The sequence below is a fragment of the Anolis sagrei genome, chromosome 12, assembly GCF_037176765.1.
Source record: "Anolis sagrei isolate rAnoSag1 chromosome 12, rAnoSag1.mat, whole genome shotgun sequence".
Lineage (NCBI taxonomy): Eukaryota > Metazoa > Chordata > Lepidosauria > Squamata > Dactyloidae > Anolis > Anolis sagrei.
In genome coordinates, this window is record NC_090032.1 from 18,129,064 (window position 1) to 18,144,929 (window position 15,866).

At 42.6% G+C, this 15,866-nt stretch overlaps 1 protein-coding gene across 1 annotated transcript in view; it reads right to left on the bottom strand.

Moving 5' to 3' along the window:
- The window catches only part of LOC132764373 (tRNA-dihydrouridine(47) synthase [NAD(P)(+)]-like), a 37,247-nt gene that overhangs the window by 5,542 nt on the left and 15,839 nt on the right, over nucleotides 1–15,866 (bottom strand). The window contains exons 7-12 of the mRNA XM_067472499.1: nucleotides 14,675–14,740; nucleotides 14,386–14,496; nucleotides 6,296–6,392; nucleotides 6,100–6,175; nucleotides 2,904–3,092; nucleotides 345–473 (exon numbers count right to left, since the gene is read on the bottom strand). Coding sequence (XP_067328600.1) covers nucleotides 345–473; nucleotides 2,904–3,092; nucleotides 6,100–6,175; nucleotides 6,296–6,392; nucleotides 14,386–14,496; nucleotides 14,675–14,740 — 668 coding nt within the window. The remainder of the gene's footprint in view (nucleotides 1–344; nucleotides 474–2,903; nucleotides 3,093–6,099; nucleotides 6,176–6,295; nucleotides 6,393–14,385; nucleotides 14,497–14,674; nucleotides 14,741–15,866) is intronic.

Consider the following 15,866-nt stretch of genomic DNA (forward strand, 5'->3'; position numbering starts at 1 on the left):
GCCAGGGGTCCAAGCAGGTGTCCCCCAGCTTCACCATCTGGGAACGATCCTCCAAACCTCGGGCTTGGCTACTACAGCATTCTCTCTGGGGCTGCCCTTGGAGGCTATTTGGAAATCACACAAGACACTTAATTCGGTTACAAAAAAGGGGAAATCAGTCAAAGGCCAGGGGTCCAAGCAGGTGTCCCCCAGCTTCACCATCTGGGAACGATCCTCCAAACCTCGGGCTTGGCTACTACAGCATTCTCTCTGGGGCTGCCCTGGGAGGCTATTTGGAAATCACACAAGACACTTAACTTGGTTACAAAGAAGGGGAAATCGGAGATTCCTTTTTTTTTTTTTACCTGATCTTCACCATATCCGTCTCCTTTTGGCTTGACATTAAGACTTCCAAGTAGTCTCCGGACAAAAACAAAGGGTGTTCGTTGCCGAATTGTGGAGGGAAGTGCTCTTGTAACCCAAAGGGAATGTACCTGCCCAAAAGAAAGGAGAGGAGGAAAACAGGAAAGATATGCTCAGTGTAACTGGGGTTCGCTTGTTTTTTGTTTTGCAATGGAGTCCAAAGCCTGAGATATTTGTTGTTGTTGTTCATTTGTTGTTGTTTGTTCACTCGTTCAGTCGTTTTTATCGAAGATAAGCAAAAGCAGCAAAGTAGAAAAAGCACTTGAAGGGAATAGGTAAATCCAATTAGGTAAGAAGATAAGCAGGAACAAAGGGGGACACAGTGCTCTGCTTCGATGCAGAGTGAACTACAACTTCCATTCTGTTGAGTCAGTCCCCCAAACCCTATGTGTATAGTAGATAGATAGATGTGAATGTGTATCCATACATTCACATAACAAAACTTGGGGGGGGGGGAGGTGTCGGGGGGTCGGATTAAGAGCCTTTCAATGGATAAGGTCGATTTGAGATAAGGTCGATTTGAGATAAGAGCGATTTGAGATAAGAGCGATTTGAGATAAGAGCGATTTGAGATAAGAGCGATTTGAGATAAAGGGCGATTTGAGGGTTTTTGAAAAAGAGCGATTTGAGATAAGAGCGATTTGAGATTAGAGTCGATTTGAGGGTTTTTAAAAGAGCGATGTGAGATAAGAGCGATTTGAGATTAAGGTCGATTTGAGATAAGAGCGATTTGAGATTAAGGTCGATTTGAGATAAGGGCGATTTGAGGGTTTTGAAAAAGAGCGATGTGAGATAAGAGCGATTTGAGATTAAGGTCGATTTGAGATAAGGGCGATTTGAGGGTTTTGAAAAAGAGTGATTTGAGATAAGAGCTCATGGAACAAATTACACTCTTAACTTAAGGTATTACTGTACAAGCGGTTTTGCACATCCCTGCCAAATCCTGGAATGCATCACCTGCGGAAGCGGGAATCGTATGATATACCGTATATACTTGAATATAAGCTGACCCGACTATAAGCCGAGGCATCTAATTTTACTGCAAAAAACTGGAAAAGCATATTGACTTGAAGATAAGCCGAGGGTAGGAAATGCCAAAAATAGATACCAATTAAAATACATTAATTGAGGCATGAGTAGTTTAAATATTTTTGAATATTTACATAAAACTGTAATTTTAAGATAAGCCTGTCCAACTCTGATTAAACCACTATTCTGACTTTCTTCAATGTAAATGTGCTTATGTAACCTTCAAATAATAAAAAGAGTAAAATAGTAAATGTAATAATAATAATAAAGTAAAATAATGGGAATATAAAAATAACAATAATAATAGAGTAAAATAATAAATGTAAAAATAACAACAATAAAGTAAAATAATAAATGCAATATTAATAATAATAATAATAGAGTAAAATGATAAATGTAATAATAATAATAATAATAATAAATAGAGTGAAATAGTAAATGCAATAATAATAATAGAGTAAAATAATGGAAATATAATAATAATAATAACAATAATAATAGAGTAAAATAATAAATGTAAAAATAACAACAACAATAAAGTAAAATAATAAATGTAACAATAATAATAGAGTAAAATGATAAATATAAAAATAACAATAATAGAGTAAAATAATAAATGTAAAAATAACAATAAAGTAAAATAAAGGCAACAACAACAATAATAATAGAGTAAAATGGTAAATGTAATAATAATAATAAATAGAGTAAATAATAAATGTAAAAATAACAACAATAAAGTAAAATAATAAATGCAATATTAATAATAATAGAGTAAAATGATAAATGTAATAATAATAATAATAATAAATAGAGTGCAATAATAATAATAATAGAGTAAAATAATGGAAATATAATAATAACAATAATAATAGAGTAAAATAATAAATGTAAAAATAACAACAATAAAGTAAAATAATAAATGATAAAATGATAAATGTAATAATAATAATAATAATAATAATAATAATAATAAATAGAGTGAAATAATAAATGCAATAATAATAATAGAAATATAATAATGGAAATATAATAATAACAATAATAATAGAGTAAAATAATAAATGTAAAAATAACAACAATAAAGTAAAATAATAAATGCAATAATAATAATAACAGAGTAAAATGATAAATGTAAAAATAACAACAATAAAATAAAATAATAAATGCAATAATAATAATAACAGAGTAAAATGATAAATGTAAAAATAACAACAATAAAATAAAATAATAAATGCAATAATAATAAATAGAGTAAAACAATAAATGTACTAAAATAATAACAGAGTAAATTAATAAAAAACTTTGACTTGAGTATAAGCCGAGGGAGACTTTTTCAGCCTTAAAAAAGGGCTGAAAAACTAGGCTTATACTCGAGTATATACAGTAGTTCAATTATCAATCAAGGCTCTGTTCAACCAAACTGGGCCCAGTTTTCCGTACAATTTGGTGGGCTTTTGCAGAGCAGTTGTTACCTGCAGAGGAAATGCAGCCACTGCAAGAGGGCGGCCCGCGTTTTCTCTACGCCGTTCGTGTCAGTCCCCCAATACTCCAAGCCGTAGGCCGTGAAGTCTTTGAGCATGTCCAGTCGTTCCCGGGCGGAGATGTCCCAGTGCCGCATCTCTTTGATTTCGGTGAAGATCCACGGCTTCACCAAGGCACCCCTGAGAAGAAATACAGAGAAAGAGAGATGTCGAGCAGACACCGAAAAGGCCCAGTCCTCACCGAACAACCTTCTGATGTCACTGAGACCAAAGACTTGGGAGGCACAAAAAAAATTACCAACAATTTAATGTAACACGGAATGGCTGTTGAGAATCATAGAATCATAGAATCAAAGAGTTGGAAGAGACCTCATGGGCCATCCAGTCCAACCCCATTCTGCCAAGAAGCAGGAATATTGCATTCAAATCACCCCTGACAGATGGCCATCCAGCCTCTGTTTCAAAGCTTCCAAAGAAGGAGCCTTCACCACACTCCGGGGCAGAGAGTTCCACTGCTGAACGGCTCTCACAGTCAGGAAGTTCTTCCTAATGTTCAGATGGAATCTCCTCTCTTGTAGTTTGAAGCCATTGTTCCGCGTCCTAGTCTCCAAGGAAGCAGAAAACAAGCTTGTTCCCTCCTCCCTGTGGCTTCCTCTCACATATTTATACATGGCTATCATATCTCCTCTCATCCTTCTCTTCTTCAGGCTAAACATGCCCAGTTCCCTAAGCCGCTCCTCATAGGGCTTGTTCTCCAGACCCTTGATCATTTTAGTCGCCCTCCTCTGGACACATTCCAGCTTGTCAATATCTCTCTTGAATTGTGGTGCCCAGAATTGGACACAGTATTCCAGATGTGGTCTAACCAAAGCAGAATAGAGGGGTAGCATTACTTCCTTAGATCTAGACACTATATGTGTGTGTTTTGATTAACTGTATTGTAGTTTTCAAAGTTAGTGTTTGTGTGCTTAGAAATGTAATGCTGTGTGATGCAATGTGCCGGAGATTGTAATTCCTGTGTGGAAAGGGTTAACTGTATCATGAAAGAGGAGTCGTAAATCTCAGTGCGGAAAGTGTTGTATGCTGTACGTCATCTCGTCACTGTGGAATGTAAGGAGTTGTAGTTTACCTACATCCGGAGAGCACTGTGGACTCAAACGGTAGACTCCTGCAGAGGTGAGAGGATCCCACTGACCGCATAGGGAAGCTGATGAGGAAACACAACATACAAACAATCTACAAACCCACCAAGAAAATCCAATAAATGGACCGTTCAGCAAAGGACAAGAGGGATCCTCTCACCTCTGCAGGAGTCTGCCGTATCCCATGCAGCTGTGGACAAGTCTACAGAGGGACCACCAAACGCAGCATTGCCCGAACACGAATCAAGGAACATGAAAGGCACTGCAGACTCCTTCAACCAGAGAAGTCAGCCATAGCAGAGCACCTGATGAACCAGCCTGGACACAACATATTATTTGAGAACACAGAAATGCTGGACCACACCAACAACCACCATGTCAGACTACGCAGAGAAGCCATTCAAATCCACAAGCATGTGGACAATTTCAGCAGAAAGGAAGAGACCATGAAAATGAACAAAATCTGGCTACCAGTATTAAAAAACTCAAAAATTACAACAGCAAAACAACAGAGAGGAAACAACCAGGCACATCTTAACACCTCTCAATAAAAGATTTTCCCAGGCTCAGCCAGGCCTTCAAATGCTAATGAAGGTGGTCAGTTGAAACATTCACACCTAGCTCCAGCAGAGAAGAGCTCTTTGCCCCACCCCAGCCATTCCACAGATATATAAACCCATTGTCCTAATTCCAACAGACCTCACTACCTCTGAGGATGCTTGCCATAGATGCAGGCGAAACGTCAGGAGAAAATGCCTCTAGAACATGGCCCTATAGCCCGAAAAAACCCACAAGAACCTAATGATTCCAGCCATGAAAGCCTTCGACAATACATAAAATATCTTTAGTTTAAGATATGTTTCAGTGCCTTGTGTGTGCTGAGATCATCGCCATTCCATTGACAATGGCGCCATGATATGAAAGGCTATGAACAATCAGTGGACGAACACAGAGAGTGCTCACTAATGCTTCCTCTTCATCCTGGAAAGAAGTGACAAGTGGAGTGCCGCAGGGTTCCGTCCTGGGCCCGGTCCTGTTCAACATCTTTATTAACGACTTAGATGAAGGGCTAGAAGGCAGGATCATCCAGTTTGCAGACGACACCAAATTGGGAGGGAGAGCCAATACTCCAGAGGACAGGAGCAGGATTCAAAACGATCTTGACAGATTAGAGAGATGATTGGCCAAAACTAACAAAATGAAGTTCAACAGGGACAAATGCAAGATACTCCACTTTGGCAGAAAAAATGAAATGCAAAGATACAGAATGGGGGACAATGCCTGGCTCGAGAGCAGTACGTGTGAAAAAGATCTTGGAGTCCTTGTGGACAACAAGTTAAACATGAGCCAACATGTGATGTGGCGGCAAAAAAAGCCAATGGGATTTTGGCCTGCATCAAGAGGAGCATAGTGTCTAGATCTAGGGAAGTAATGCTACCCCTCTATTCTGCTTTGGTTAGACCACATCTGGAATACTGTGTCCAATTCTGGGCACCACAATTCAAGAGAGATATTGACAAGCTGGAATGTGTCCAGAGGAGGGCGACTAAAATGATCAAGGGTCTGGAGAACAAGCCCTATGAGGAGCGGCTTAGGGAACTGGGCATGTTTAGCCTGAAGAAGAGAAGGCTGAGAGGAGATATGATAGCCATGTATAAATATGTGAGAGGAAGCCACAGGGAGGAGGGAGCAAGCTTGTTTTCTGCTTCCTTGGAGAGTAGGACGCGGAACAATGGCTTCAAACTACAAGAGAGGAGATTCCATCTGAACATTAGGAAGAACTTCCTGACTGTGAGAGCCGTTCAGCAGTGGAACTCTCTGCCCCGGAGTGTGGTGGAGGCTCCTTCCTTGGAAGCTTTTAAGCAGAGGCTGGATGGCCATTTGTCAGGGGTGATTTGAATGCAATATTCCTGCTTCTTGGCAGAATGGGGTTGGACTGGATGGCCCATGAGGTCTCTTCCAACTCTTTGATTCTTTGATTCTATGATTCTATGACTTGTCCTGTGTCGGGATATTCCCACTGCAGAAAAGGAAAAAGCACTTGCCTTGCAATTGTGATCCCCGAAACCCCGGTTTTCTTGGCTTTTAAGACATCTTCAAAGGAGAAAATATCTCCATTCCCTGGATCACAAGAAAGGGAAGAAATGTGGACTCAGCAGCAAATCAGTCAGGCATATTTTGGTCGTGCCTCAGCCCAACCAATGCACAGGAAGGAAGAAAGGCAATATAAACACTGCTTACCAAAAAGAGGCATCGGTCTGGCAATATGAGCACAGTCTGATATGTAATTCCAGTCTGCTGGCTCACTCATTGGGATTTCTTTTGGCCGTCCGTGAAGCTGAAAGAGTCAGAAGTATCAACTTAGACCAGTGATGGGCAACCTTTTGAGCGTGGTGTGTCAAAATTCGCCAAAAAACTGAGCATAATTCAGGTGGTGTGTCACTTCAAGAAAAAAACCATAATTTCGCAATATTTAGTTTAAATAACAAAAAATATATAATTGTAATTCCCACTTTATTTATTTATTATTTATTTACTTCATTTTTATACCGCATTTTTCAGCCCTTGGCAGGCGACTCAATGCGGTTTACAGTGCAATTAAAACACGACAGTACAACAACAGGATCGGCGATGTTGATCCACAACAATTAACGATCAGACAGGACAAATCAACAAACAACATATATAGCGTCTTAATTGAAATCGGATCCGTTCTCATAGTCGTTGTGCCGTTCCTATGTTCCTTTTACCGACTTCCTTAATTAGTTGCATTGCTTAGCCAAACGCTTGTTCGTACAGCCAGGTCTTGACCATTCTCCGAAACGTCAGCAACGAAGGTGCCTGTCTGATGTCTGCCGGCAAGGCATTCCATAGCCGAGGGGCCACCACTGAGAAGGCCCTGTCTCTCGTCCCCACCAAGCGCGCCTGTGACGCAGGCGGGATCGAGAGCAGGGCCTCCCCAGACGATCTTAATGTTCTAGTCGGTTCATAGGTGGAAATGCGTTCGGAGAGGTAAGCGGGGCCAGAACCGTTTAGGGCTTTATAGGCTAAAGCCAGCACCTTGAATTGTGCCCGGTAGCGAATTGGCAGCCAGTGGAGCTGGCTCAACAGAGGAGTGGTGTGCTCCCTGAGTGCCGCTCCCGTTAGCAACCTGGCTGCCGAGCGCTGGACCATCTGGAGCTTCCGGGCAGTCTTCAAGGGCAACCCCACGTAGAGCGCATTGCAGTAATCAATCCGGGATGTAACCAGAGCGTGGACCACCGTGGCCAAATCAGACTTCCCAAGGTACGGGTGCAGCTGGCGCACAAGTTTTAGTTGTGCAAATGCTCCCCTGGACACCGCCGAAACCTGGGGTTCCAAGCTCAGCGATGAGTCCAGGATCACACCCAAGCTGCGAACCTGCGTCTTCAGGGGGAGTGTAACCCCGTCCAACACAGGCTGTAACCCTATACCCTGTTCGGCCTTCCGACTGACCAGGAGTGCCTCTGTCTTATCTGGATTCAATTTCAATTTGTTCGCCCTCATCCAGTCCGATACAGCGGCCAAGCAACGGTTCAGGACCTGAACAGCCTCCTTAGTAGTAGGTGGGCAGGAGTGACAGAGTTGGACGTCATCTGCGTACAGATAACACCGCACCCTGAAACTCCGGATGATCTCTCCCAACGGCTTCATGTAGATGTTAAATAACATGGGGGACAATATTGAGCCCTGCGGAACCCCACAAGACAATGGTTGTGAGGTAGAGCAGTTGTCCCCCAGCAACACCTTCTGAGTACAATCCTCTAGGTACTTTCTCTCTTATCATGTTGTTCTACCTCTCTTTATGTAAATAATATCCTTTTTGGAGTATTTAATAAAAATATAATTTTAAAAACTCAACAAAATATTATTTATTTTTAATTTAATTTAAATGTATTTCTAGCATTTAATATGCTATTTAATGTATTTCTAATAATAATAATAATAATAATAATAATAATAATAATAATGCAATAACTATAAAGTAACATTGCAAAATAATATTTTGATATTTAATTTACCATTTCATTTAAGGCATACATATATATATATAGGCATATATTAAAAATATTTAAAATGCACTAAATTAAAATGCATTAAATTAAATGTCAAATTAAAATTCAATTTACCATTTCATTTCATAGAATCATAGAATCAAAGAGTTGGAAGAGACCTCCTGGGCCATCCAGTCCAACCCCATTCTGCCAAGAAGCAGGAATATTGCATTCAAATCACCCCTGACAAATGGCCATCCAGCCTCTGCTTAAAAGCTTCCAAAGAAGGAGCCTCCACCACACTCCGGGGCAGAGAGTTCCACTGCTGAACGGCTCTCACAGTCAGGAAGTTCTTCCTAATGTTCAGATGGAATCTCCTCTCTTGTAGTTTGAAGCCATTGTTCCGCGTCCTAGGCTCCAAGGAAGCAGAAAACAAGCTTGCTCCCTCCTCCTCCCTGTGGCTTCCTCTCACATATTTATACATGGCTATCATATCTCCTCTCAGCCTTCTCTTCTTCAGGCTAAACATGCCCAGTTCCCTAAGCCGCTCCTCATAGGGCTTGTTCTCCAGACCCTTGATCATTTGAGTCGCCCTCCTCTGGACACATTCCAGCTTGTCAATATCTCTCTTGAATTGTGGTGCCCAGAATTGGACACAGTATTCCAGATGTGGTCTAGCCAAAGGCATTCTGAAATATTTGAGTAATATAGAATCATAGAATCATAGAATCAAAGAGTTGGAAGAGACCTCCTGGGCCATCCAGTCCAACCCCATTCTGCCAAGAAGCAGGAATATTGCATTCAAATCACCCCTGACAAATGGCCATCCAGCCTCTGCTTGAAAGCCTCCAAAGAAGGAGCCTCCACCACACTCCGGGGCAGAGAGTTCCACTGCTGAACGGCTCTCACAGTCAGGAAGTTCTTCCTAATGTTCAGATGGAATCTCCTCTCTTGTAGTTATAATAATATAGCAAAGTATTATTTATCATTTAATTTAATTTAAATATGTAACTCCTTAATATTTAGGAAACAATGCAAAATAATATTAGTTTCCATAATAATTAAATAAACCAATATTATTTTGCAATGTTACCTAAATATGAATAATAATTAAATATTTTTAAATTTGACATTTAATTTAATACATTTTAATATTTGAATAAGATAGCAAAGTAATAGTATTTATCTCTCAGTTCTTGTGGGTTTTTTCGGGCTATATGGCCATGTTCTAGAGGCATTTCTCCTGACGTTTCGCCTGCATCTATGGCAAGCATCCCATTCAGTTTAAATATGAAAGTCCTTAATATTTAGGTAACATTGCAAAATAATAATTTCTTTCCTATTTATTTTTTAAAATGGCATAAAATAAATAAACAAATAATATCCGGCAGGCGCGTGTCAGTAGAAATGGCTACACGTGTCAGTACTGACACGCGTTGTCATAGGTTCGCCATCATGGACAGACCATTTAATTACACTGTTCAATGGAGAAAAGTTGCGGGCCTGAAAATAGTTGTTCTTTTATGATTTTGGAGTGCTGAAAACGAAAATGACATTTAAAAATGTATTGGCTCTAGTTTTGATAATATAAGCAATCACGTGATCACGTATGGTTGAAAAAATGCATGTTGCGACTTACACTATGGAAGATTCTAGAACAGTGGTTCTCAACCTGGGGTCCCCAGATGTTTTTGGCCTACAAGTCCCAGAAATCCCAGCCAGTTTATCAGCTGTTAGGATTTCTGGGAGTTGAAGGCCAAAAACATCTGGGGACCCCAGGTTGAGAACCACTGTTCTAGAATACTCTAGAACAGGGGTCAGGAACCTTCAGCCCTCCAGGTGTGGTGGACTTCAACTCCCACAATTCCTTGAGGCTCGGTAAGCCTTTGGGGCGAATGCCGAGCCTCAAGGAATTGTGGGAGTTGAAGTCCACCACACCTGGAGGGCCGAAGGTTCCCCATGCCTGCTCTAGAACAATGGTTCTCAGCCTTCCCAATGCCGTGACCCCTTAATACAGTCCCTCATGTTATGGTGACCCCCAACCATAACATTGTTTTTGTTGCTACTTCACAACAGTCATATAAATCATAATGTAAATATCGGATATGCAAGATGTATTTTCATTCACTGGGCCAAACTGGGCACAAATTCCCAATGCACCCACATGTAAATGCTAGTGGGGTTGAGGGAGGATTGATTTTGTAATTTGGGAGTTGTAGTTGCTGGGATTTATAGTTCACCTTTAATCAAAGCGCATTCTGAACTCCACCAGCGATGGATTTGAACCTAATTTGCCACACAGAACTCCCATGAACAACGGAAATCACTGGAAGGGTTTGGTGGGTATTGACCTTGAGTTTGGGAGTTGTAGTTCACCTATATCCAGAGGACTGTGGACTCACGCAATGGTGGATCTGGACCAAACTTGGCACAAATACTCAATATGCGCAAACACTGGTGGAGCCTGGGGAAAATAGACCTTGACATTTGGGAGTTGTAGTTGCTGGGATTTATAGTTCGTTACCATCAAAGAACATTCTGAACTCCACCAACGATAGAATAGGCTCAAACTTCCAACATGGAATCCCCATGACCATCAGAAAATACTGTGTTTTCTGATGGTCTTTGGCGACCCCTCTGACACCCCTTCGCGACCCCCTCAGGGATCCCAACCCCCAGGTTGAGAAACACTGCTCTAGAAAGTTTGATGACGCAGTATTAGTGCCGTGTGCAAAAGCCAGAAAGCCCTATATAAGGCCAGACTTTTGAACGGTGAGGGTCAGTCAGTTGAAAACTGAGACAGTATCGTTAAACATCGTTTGACATTGTTCTTTTGACTGTAGTTATGCCTCCTCGCACGTGTGTAAATAAAGCACTCTGGAAAAAAGATATCAAGGCCAATGGACTCCGTCAATGCTGTCAGACTACTGCTGGAGCATTGTGAGAGGGAATCCTTTCCTTGAATACAAAAGAAAAGTCAAGAGAAGCAAACAGGATCTAAACTAAAGTCACGATTAAAGCGACATTTCAACTTTCAGACTTTTAAACTGCATTAGGCCTACTCATATAGTTACTTGCTACACAAACATAAACAATAGACTATTTATTTATTTATTTATTTATTTATCGTGTCATCAGCAACCATACCATTGTATTACAATTCTAACAGAACAGAACAAACACACAGATTTCAAAAAAAAAAAGGAAAAAAAAACACACAGATTTTGCAAACTTGGTAGTTGCTTAAATGTCCTTTGACCAGTATCTGGCCACGTGGAGTGCCTCTGGTGTTGCTGCAAGGAGGTCCTCCCTTGTGCATGTGGCAGGGCTCAGGGTGCATTGCAGCAGGTGGTCAGTGGTTTGTTCTTCTCCACACTCGCATGTCAAGGATTCCACTTTGTGGCCCCATTTCTTGAGGTTGGCTCTGCATCTCGTGGTGCCAGAGCGCAGTCTGTTCAGCAACTTCCAAGTCGCCCAGTCTTCTGTGTGCCCAGGAGGGAGTCTCTCATCTGGTATCACCCATGGATTGAGGTGCTGGGTTTGGGCCTGCCACTTTTGGACTCTCGCTTGCTGAGGTGTTCCAGCGAGTGTCTCTGTAGATCTTAGAAAATTATTTCTTGATTTAAGTCGTTGACGTGCTGGCTGATACCCAAACAGGGGATGAGCTGGAGATATCTCTGCCTTGGTCCTTTCACTATTGGCTGCTACTTCCCGGCGGATGTCAGGTGGTGCAATTCTGGCTAAGCAGTGTAATTTCTCCAGTGGTGAAGGGCGCAGACACCCTGTGATAATGCGGCATGTCTCACTAAGAGCCACATCCACTGTTTTAGCATGGTGAGATGTGTTCCACACTGGGCATGCATACTCAGCAGCAGAATAGCATAGCGCAAGGGCAGATGTCTTCACTGTGTCTGGTTGTGATCCCCAGCTTGTGCCAGTCAGCTTTCGTATGATATTGTTTCTAGCGCCCACTTTTTGCTTGATGTTCAGGCAGTGCTTCTTGTAGGTCAGAGCACGGTCCAGAGTGACTCCCAGGTATTTGGGTGTGTTGCAATGCTCCAGTGGGATTCCTTCCCAGGTCATCCTCAGAGCTCGGGATGCTTGTCTGTTCTTAAGGTGAAAGGCACATGTCTGTGTTTTAGATGGATTAGGGATCAGTTGGTTTTCCCTGTAATAGGCAGTAAGAGCACCTAGAGCTTCGGAGAGCTTCTGTTCTACCATCTCAAAGCTCCCTGCTTGAGCAGTGATGGCACGATCACTGAGAATATAGGAAATCAATCTATATAAATAAAAATGTAATGTTCGTTTGTGGGATTAACAGAACTCAAAAACCACTGGACACCTAACAACCCAATGTATGTCCTTCACTAAAAAAAATTGATTTTGTCATTTGAGAGTTTTAATTGCTTAGATTTATAGTTCACCTGCAATCAAAGAACATTCTGAACCCCAACTTGACACAGAGTTCTTCCATTACCAACAGAAAATACTGGAAGGGTTTGGTGGGCAGTGTCCTTTGGTTTTAGAGTTGTAGTTCACCTACATCCAGAGATCACTGTGGACTCAAACAATGATGGATCTGGACCAAACTTGGGACTGATACTCAATATGCCCAAATGTAAACACTGGTGGCGTTTGGGGGTTGTATTTGCTGGGATTCATAGTTCACCTGCAATCAAAGAGCATTCTAAACTCCACCAATGATGGAATTGAACCAGTCTTGGTACACAGAACTCCCATGAACAACAGAAAATACTGGAAGGGTTTGGTGGGCATTGACCTTGAGTTTTGGAGTTGTAGTTCACCTGCCTCCATAAATCACTGTGGACTCAATAATAGATTGCTGGTCCAGATAAGCGCGCACCCATTACTTGTTCTCCCGGCGCGGCTGGGAGTGGAGCGGGAGGATGTAACCAGAGCGTGGACCACCACGGCTAAGTCCGACTTCCCAAGGTAGGGACATAACTGGCACACAAGTCACTCCTTTCCACCTGTCACCAAGGAGGATGTCCAGACCTTGAACCGGTGCTTGGCCGCTGTGTCGGACTGGATGAGAGCTAGCAAATTGAAATTGAATCCAGACAAGACAGAGGTCCTACTGGTCAGTCGTAAGGCCGAACAGGGTATAGGGTGACAGCCTGTGTTAGACGGGGTTACACTCCCCCTGAAGACGCAGGTTCGCAGCTTGGGAGTGATCCTGGACTCATCGCTGAGCCTGGAACCCCAGGTCTCAGCGGTGGCCGGGAGAGCTTTCGCACAATTAAAACTTGTGCGCCAGCTGCGCCCGTATCTTGGGAAGTCAGATCTGGCCACGGTGGTCCACGCTCTTGTTACATCCCAGTTGGATTACTGCAACGCACTCTACGTGGGGTTGCCTTTGAAGACTGCTCGGAAACTTCAACTAGTCCAGCGAGAAGCAGCCAGATTGCTCACCGGAGCGGTGTACAAGGAGCACACCACCCCCCTGTTACATCAGCTCCACTGGCTGCCGATCCAATTCCGAGCACAATTCAAGGTGCTGGTTTTAACCTACAAAACCCTATACGGTTCCGGCCCAGTGTATTTGTCCGAACGGATCTCCCTCTACATCCCATCTCGAAATTTAAGATCGTCTGGGGAGGCCCTGCTCTCGACCCCACTTCTATCACAAGTGAGGCTGGTGGGGACGAGGAGCAGAGCCTTCTCAGTGGTGGCCCCCCACCTGTGGAACTCACTCCCCAGGGAGATTAGATCAGCGACCTCCCTTTTGGTGTTCAGGAAAAAACTGAAGACCTGGATATGGGACCAAGCTTTTGGACATTCTGGCAGCTAAGGGAAGATCTGGCGATAAACATGGGTGAACGGAATGGAATGGATATACGGAACTCTGAACACTGAGCATGAGATTGTTTTGCTATTTTATTATGTACTAATGTTTTTAACTTGTTAACTGTTTAAATCGTTTTTAGGTATTGTTTGTTTATTGATTCAGGCATCGAATTGTGCCTTTGTTTGTAAGCCGCCCTGAGTCCCCCCTCGGGGGTGAGAAGGGCGGGGTAGAAGTAATTGAAATAAATAAAATAATAAAATTGTGCGAAAGTTCCCCTGGCCACCACCGAGACCTGTTATTCCAGGCTCAGCCATGAATCCAGGATCATTCTGAACCTGAATTTTCAGCAAGAGCGTAGGATAAGAAATAGCAGTAACACCGCTCAGAAGAGGTGGATAAGAAAGAGCAGTAACACCACTGTAGGCTGAAGCTGGTTTTGACGGCAAACAATGAGATCCCATTGAACTGAAAGGAGGCCCGAGAAAAAAGACAGAGCAGGGCTACTATACCGTGACCATAGCGGTTCCCCAACGACGGAGACTGGGGATGAGGGTGTGAGCCAGATTCCCCGCCGGGAATATGCCGCTTCTCAGCTTCACTGTGATAGGAACGTTCGACACCTAACAACAAGAGAAACGCAATGCAGTGTGACGTGCCAGGAACCAATTTGATGCGTCAAAAAAGCAGAAAAGAGCCCACTCCCTTTCCCTGGTTGAAGGGGACACAAGTGCAGACAACATCCATCTGCCAAGGAGGATAGAAGAGAGAAGGAGTCCTCTGCCCAGCTGCCCAACGTACGTAGTTCATGCCACGGACAATCTGTTCAAATTTGGTGGGATTCAACATTAAGGCACATCCTCCGCCCTGGAAAAAAAAAAAAGGAGAGACACTTGGAAAAGACCGCCTTCTTCCTACTATCCAACAAATCTTGCCAAGACAAAAAACCCATTACGATGAGGTCACCAAATTGAATAATCTGCCTGTTATTAAACGGTTGCCCACCCAAAAGACTATTCACTATCCATCATGTTGATTCGTTGCCATAAACATCCAGGAGAATCAACAATATAGACATATTCCTGATAAGATTTGCATGCAGGACTCTCCCCAATTCAATCTCAATACACATTTTATTATGTACTAGCCGTCCCCTGCCACGCGTTGCTGTGGCCCACTCTGGTGGTCATGGGGGTTCTGTGTGGGAGGTTTGGCCCAATTCCATCGTTGGTGGGGTTCAGAATGCTCTGTGATTGTAGGTGAACTACAAATTCCAGCAACTACAACTCCCAAATGTCAGGATTCTATTTTCCCCAAACTCCACCAGTGTTCATATTTGGGCATCCTGAGTATTTGTGCCAAGTTTGGTCCAGATCCATCATTGTTTGAGTCCACAGTGCTCTCCGGATGTAGGTAAACTACAACTCCAAAACCAAAGGACTGCCCACCAAACCCTTCCAGTATTTTCTGTTGGTCATGGGAGAACTGTGTGGCAAGTTTGGTTCAATTCCTTCGTTGGTGGGGTTCAGAATGCTCTTTGATTGTAGGTGAACTATAAATCCCAACAACTACAACTCCCAAATGCCAAGATTCTATTTTCCTCAATCTCCACCAGTGTTCACATTTGGGCATATGGAGTATTCTTTTAGAGTTTGGTCCAGATCCATCATTGTTTGAGTCCACAGTGCTCTCTGGATGTAGGTGAACTCCAACTCCCCAACTCAAGGTCAATGCCCACCAAACCCTTCCAGTATTTTCTGTTGGTCATGGGAGTTCTGTGTGCCAGGTTTGGTTCAATTCCATCGTTGGTGGAGTTCAGAATGCTCTTTGATTATAGGTGAACTATAAATCCCAGCAACAACAACTCCCAAATGACAAAATCATAATTTTTTGAGTGATGGTCACTCCTTGTGCTGTGTGATGTTTTGTTGCCAAATTTGGTGTGATTTCGTTCATTGGTTCTTTTGTTTTTAAGGTACTCATTACGCAAAGA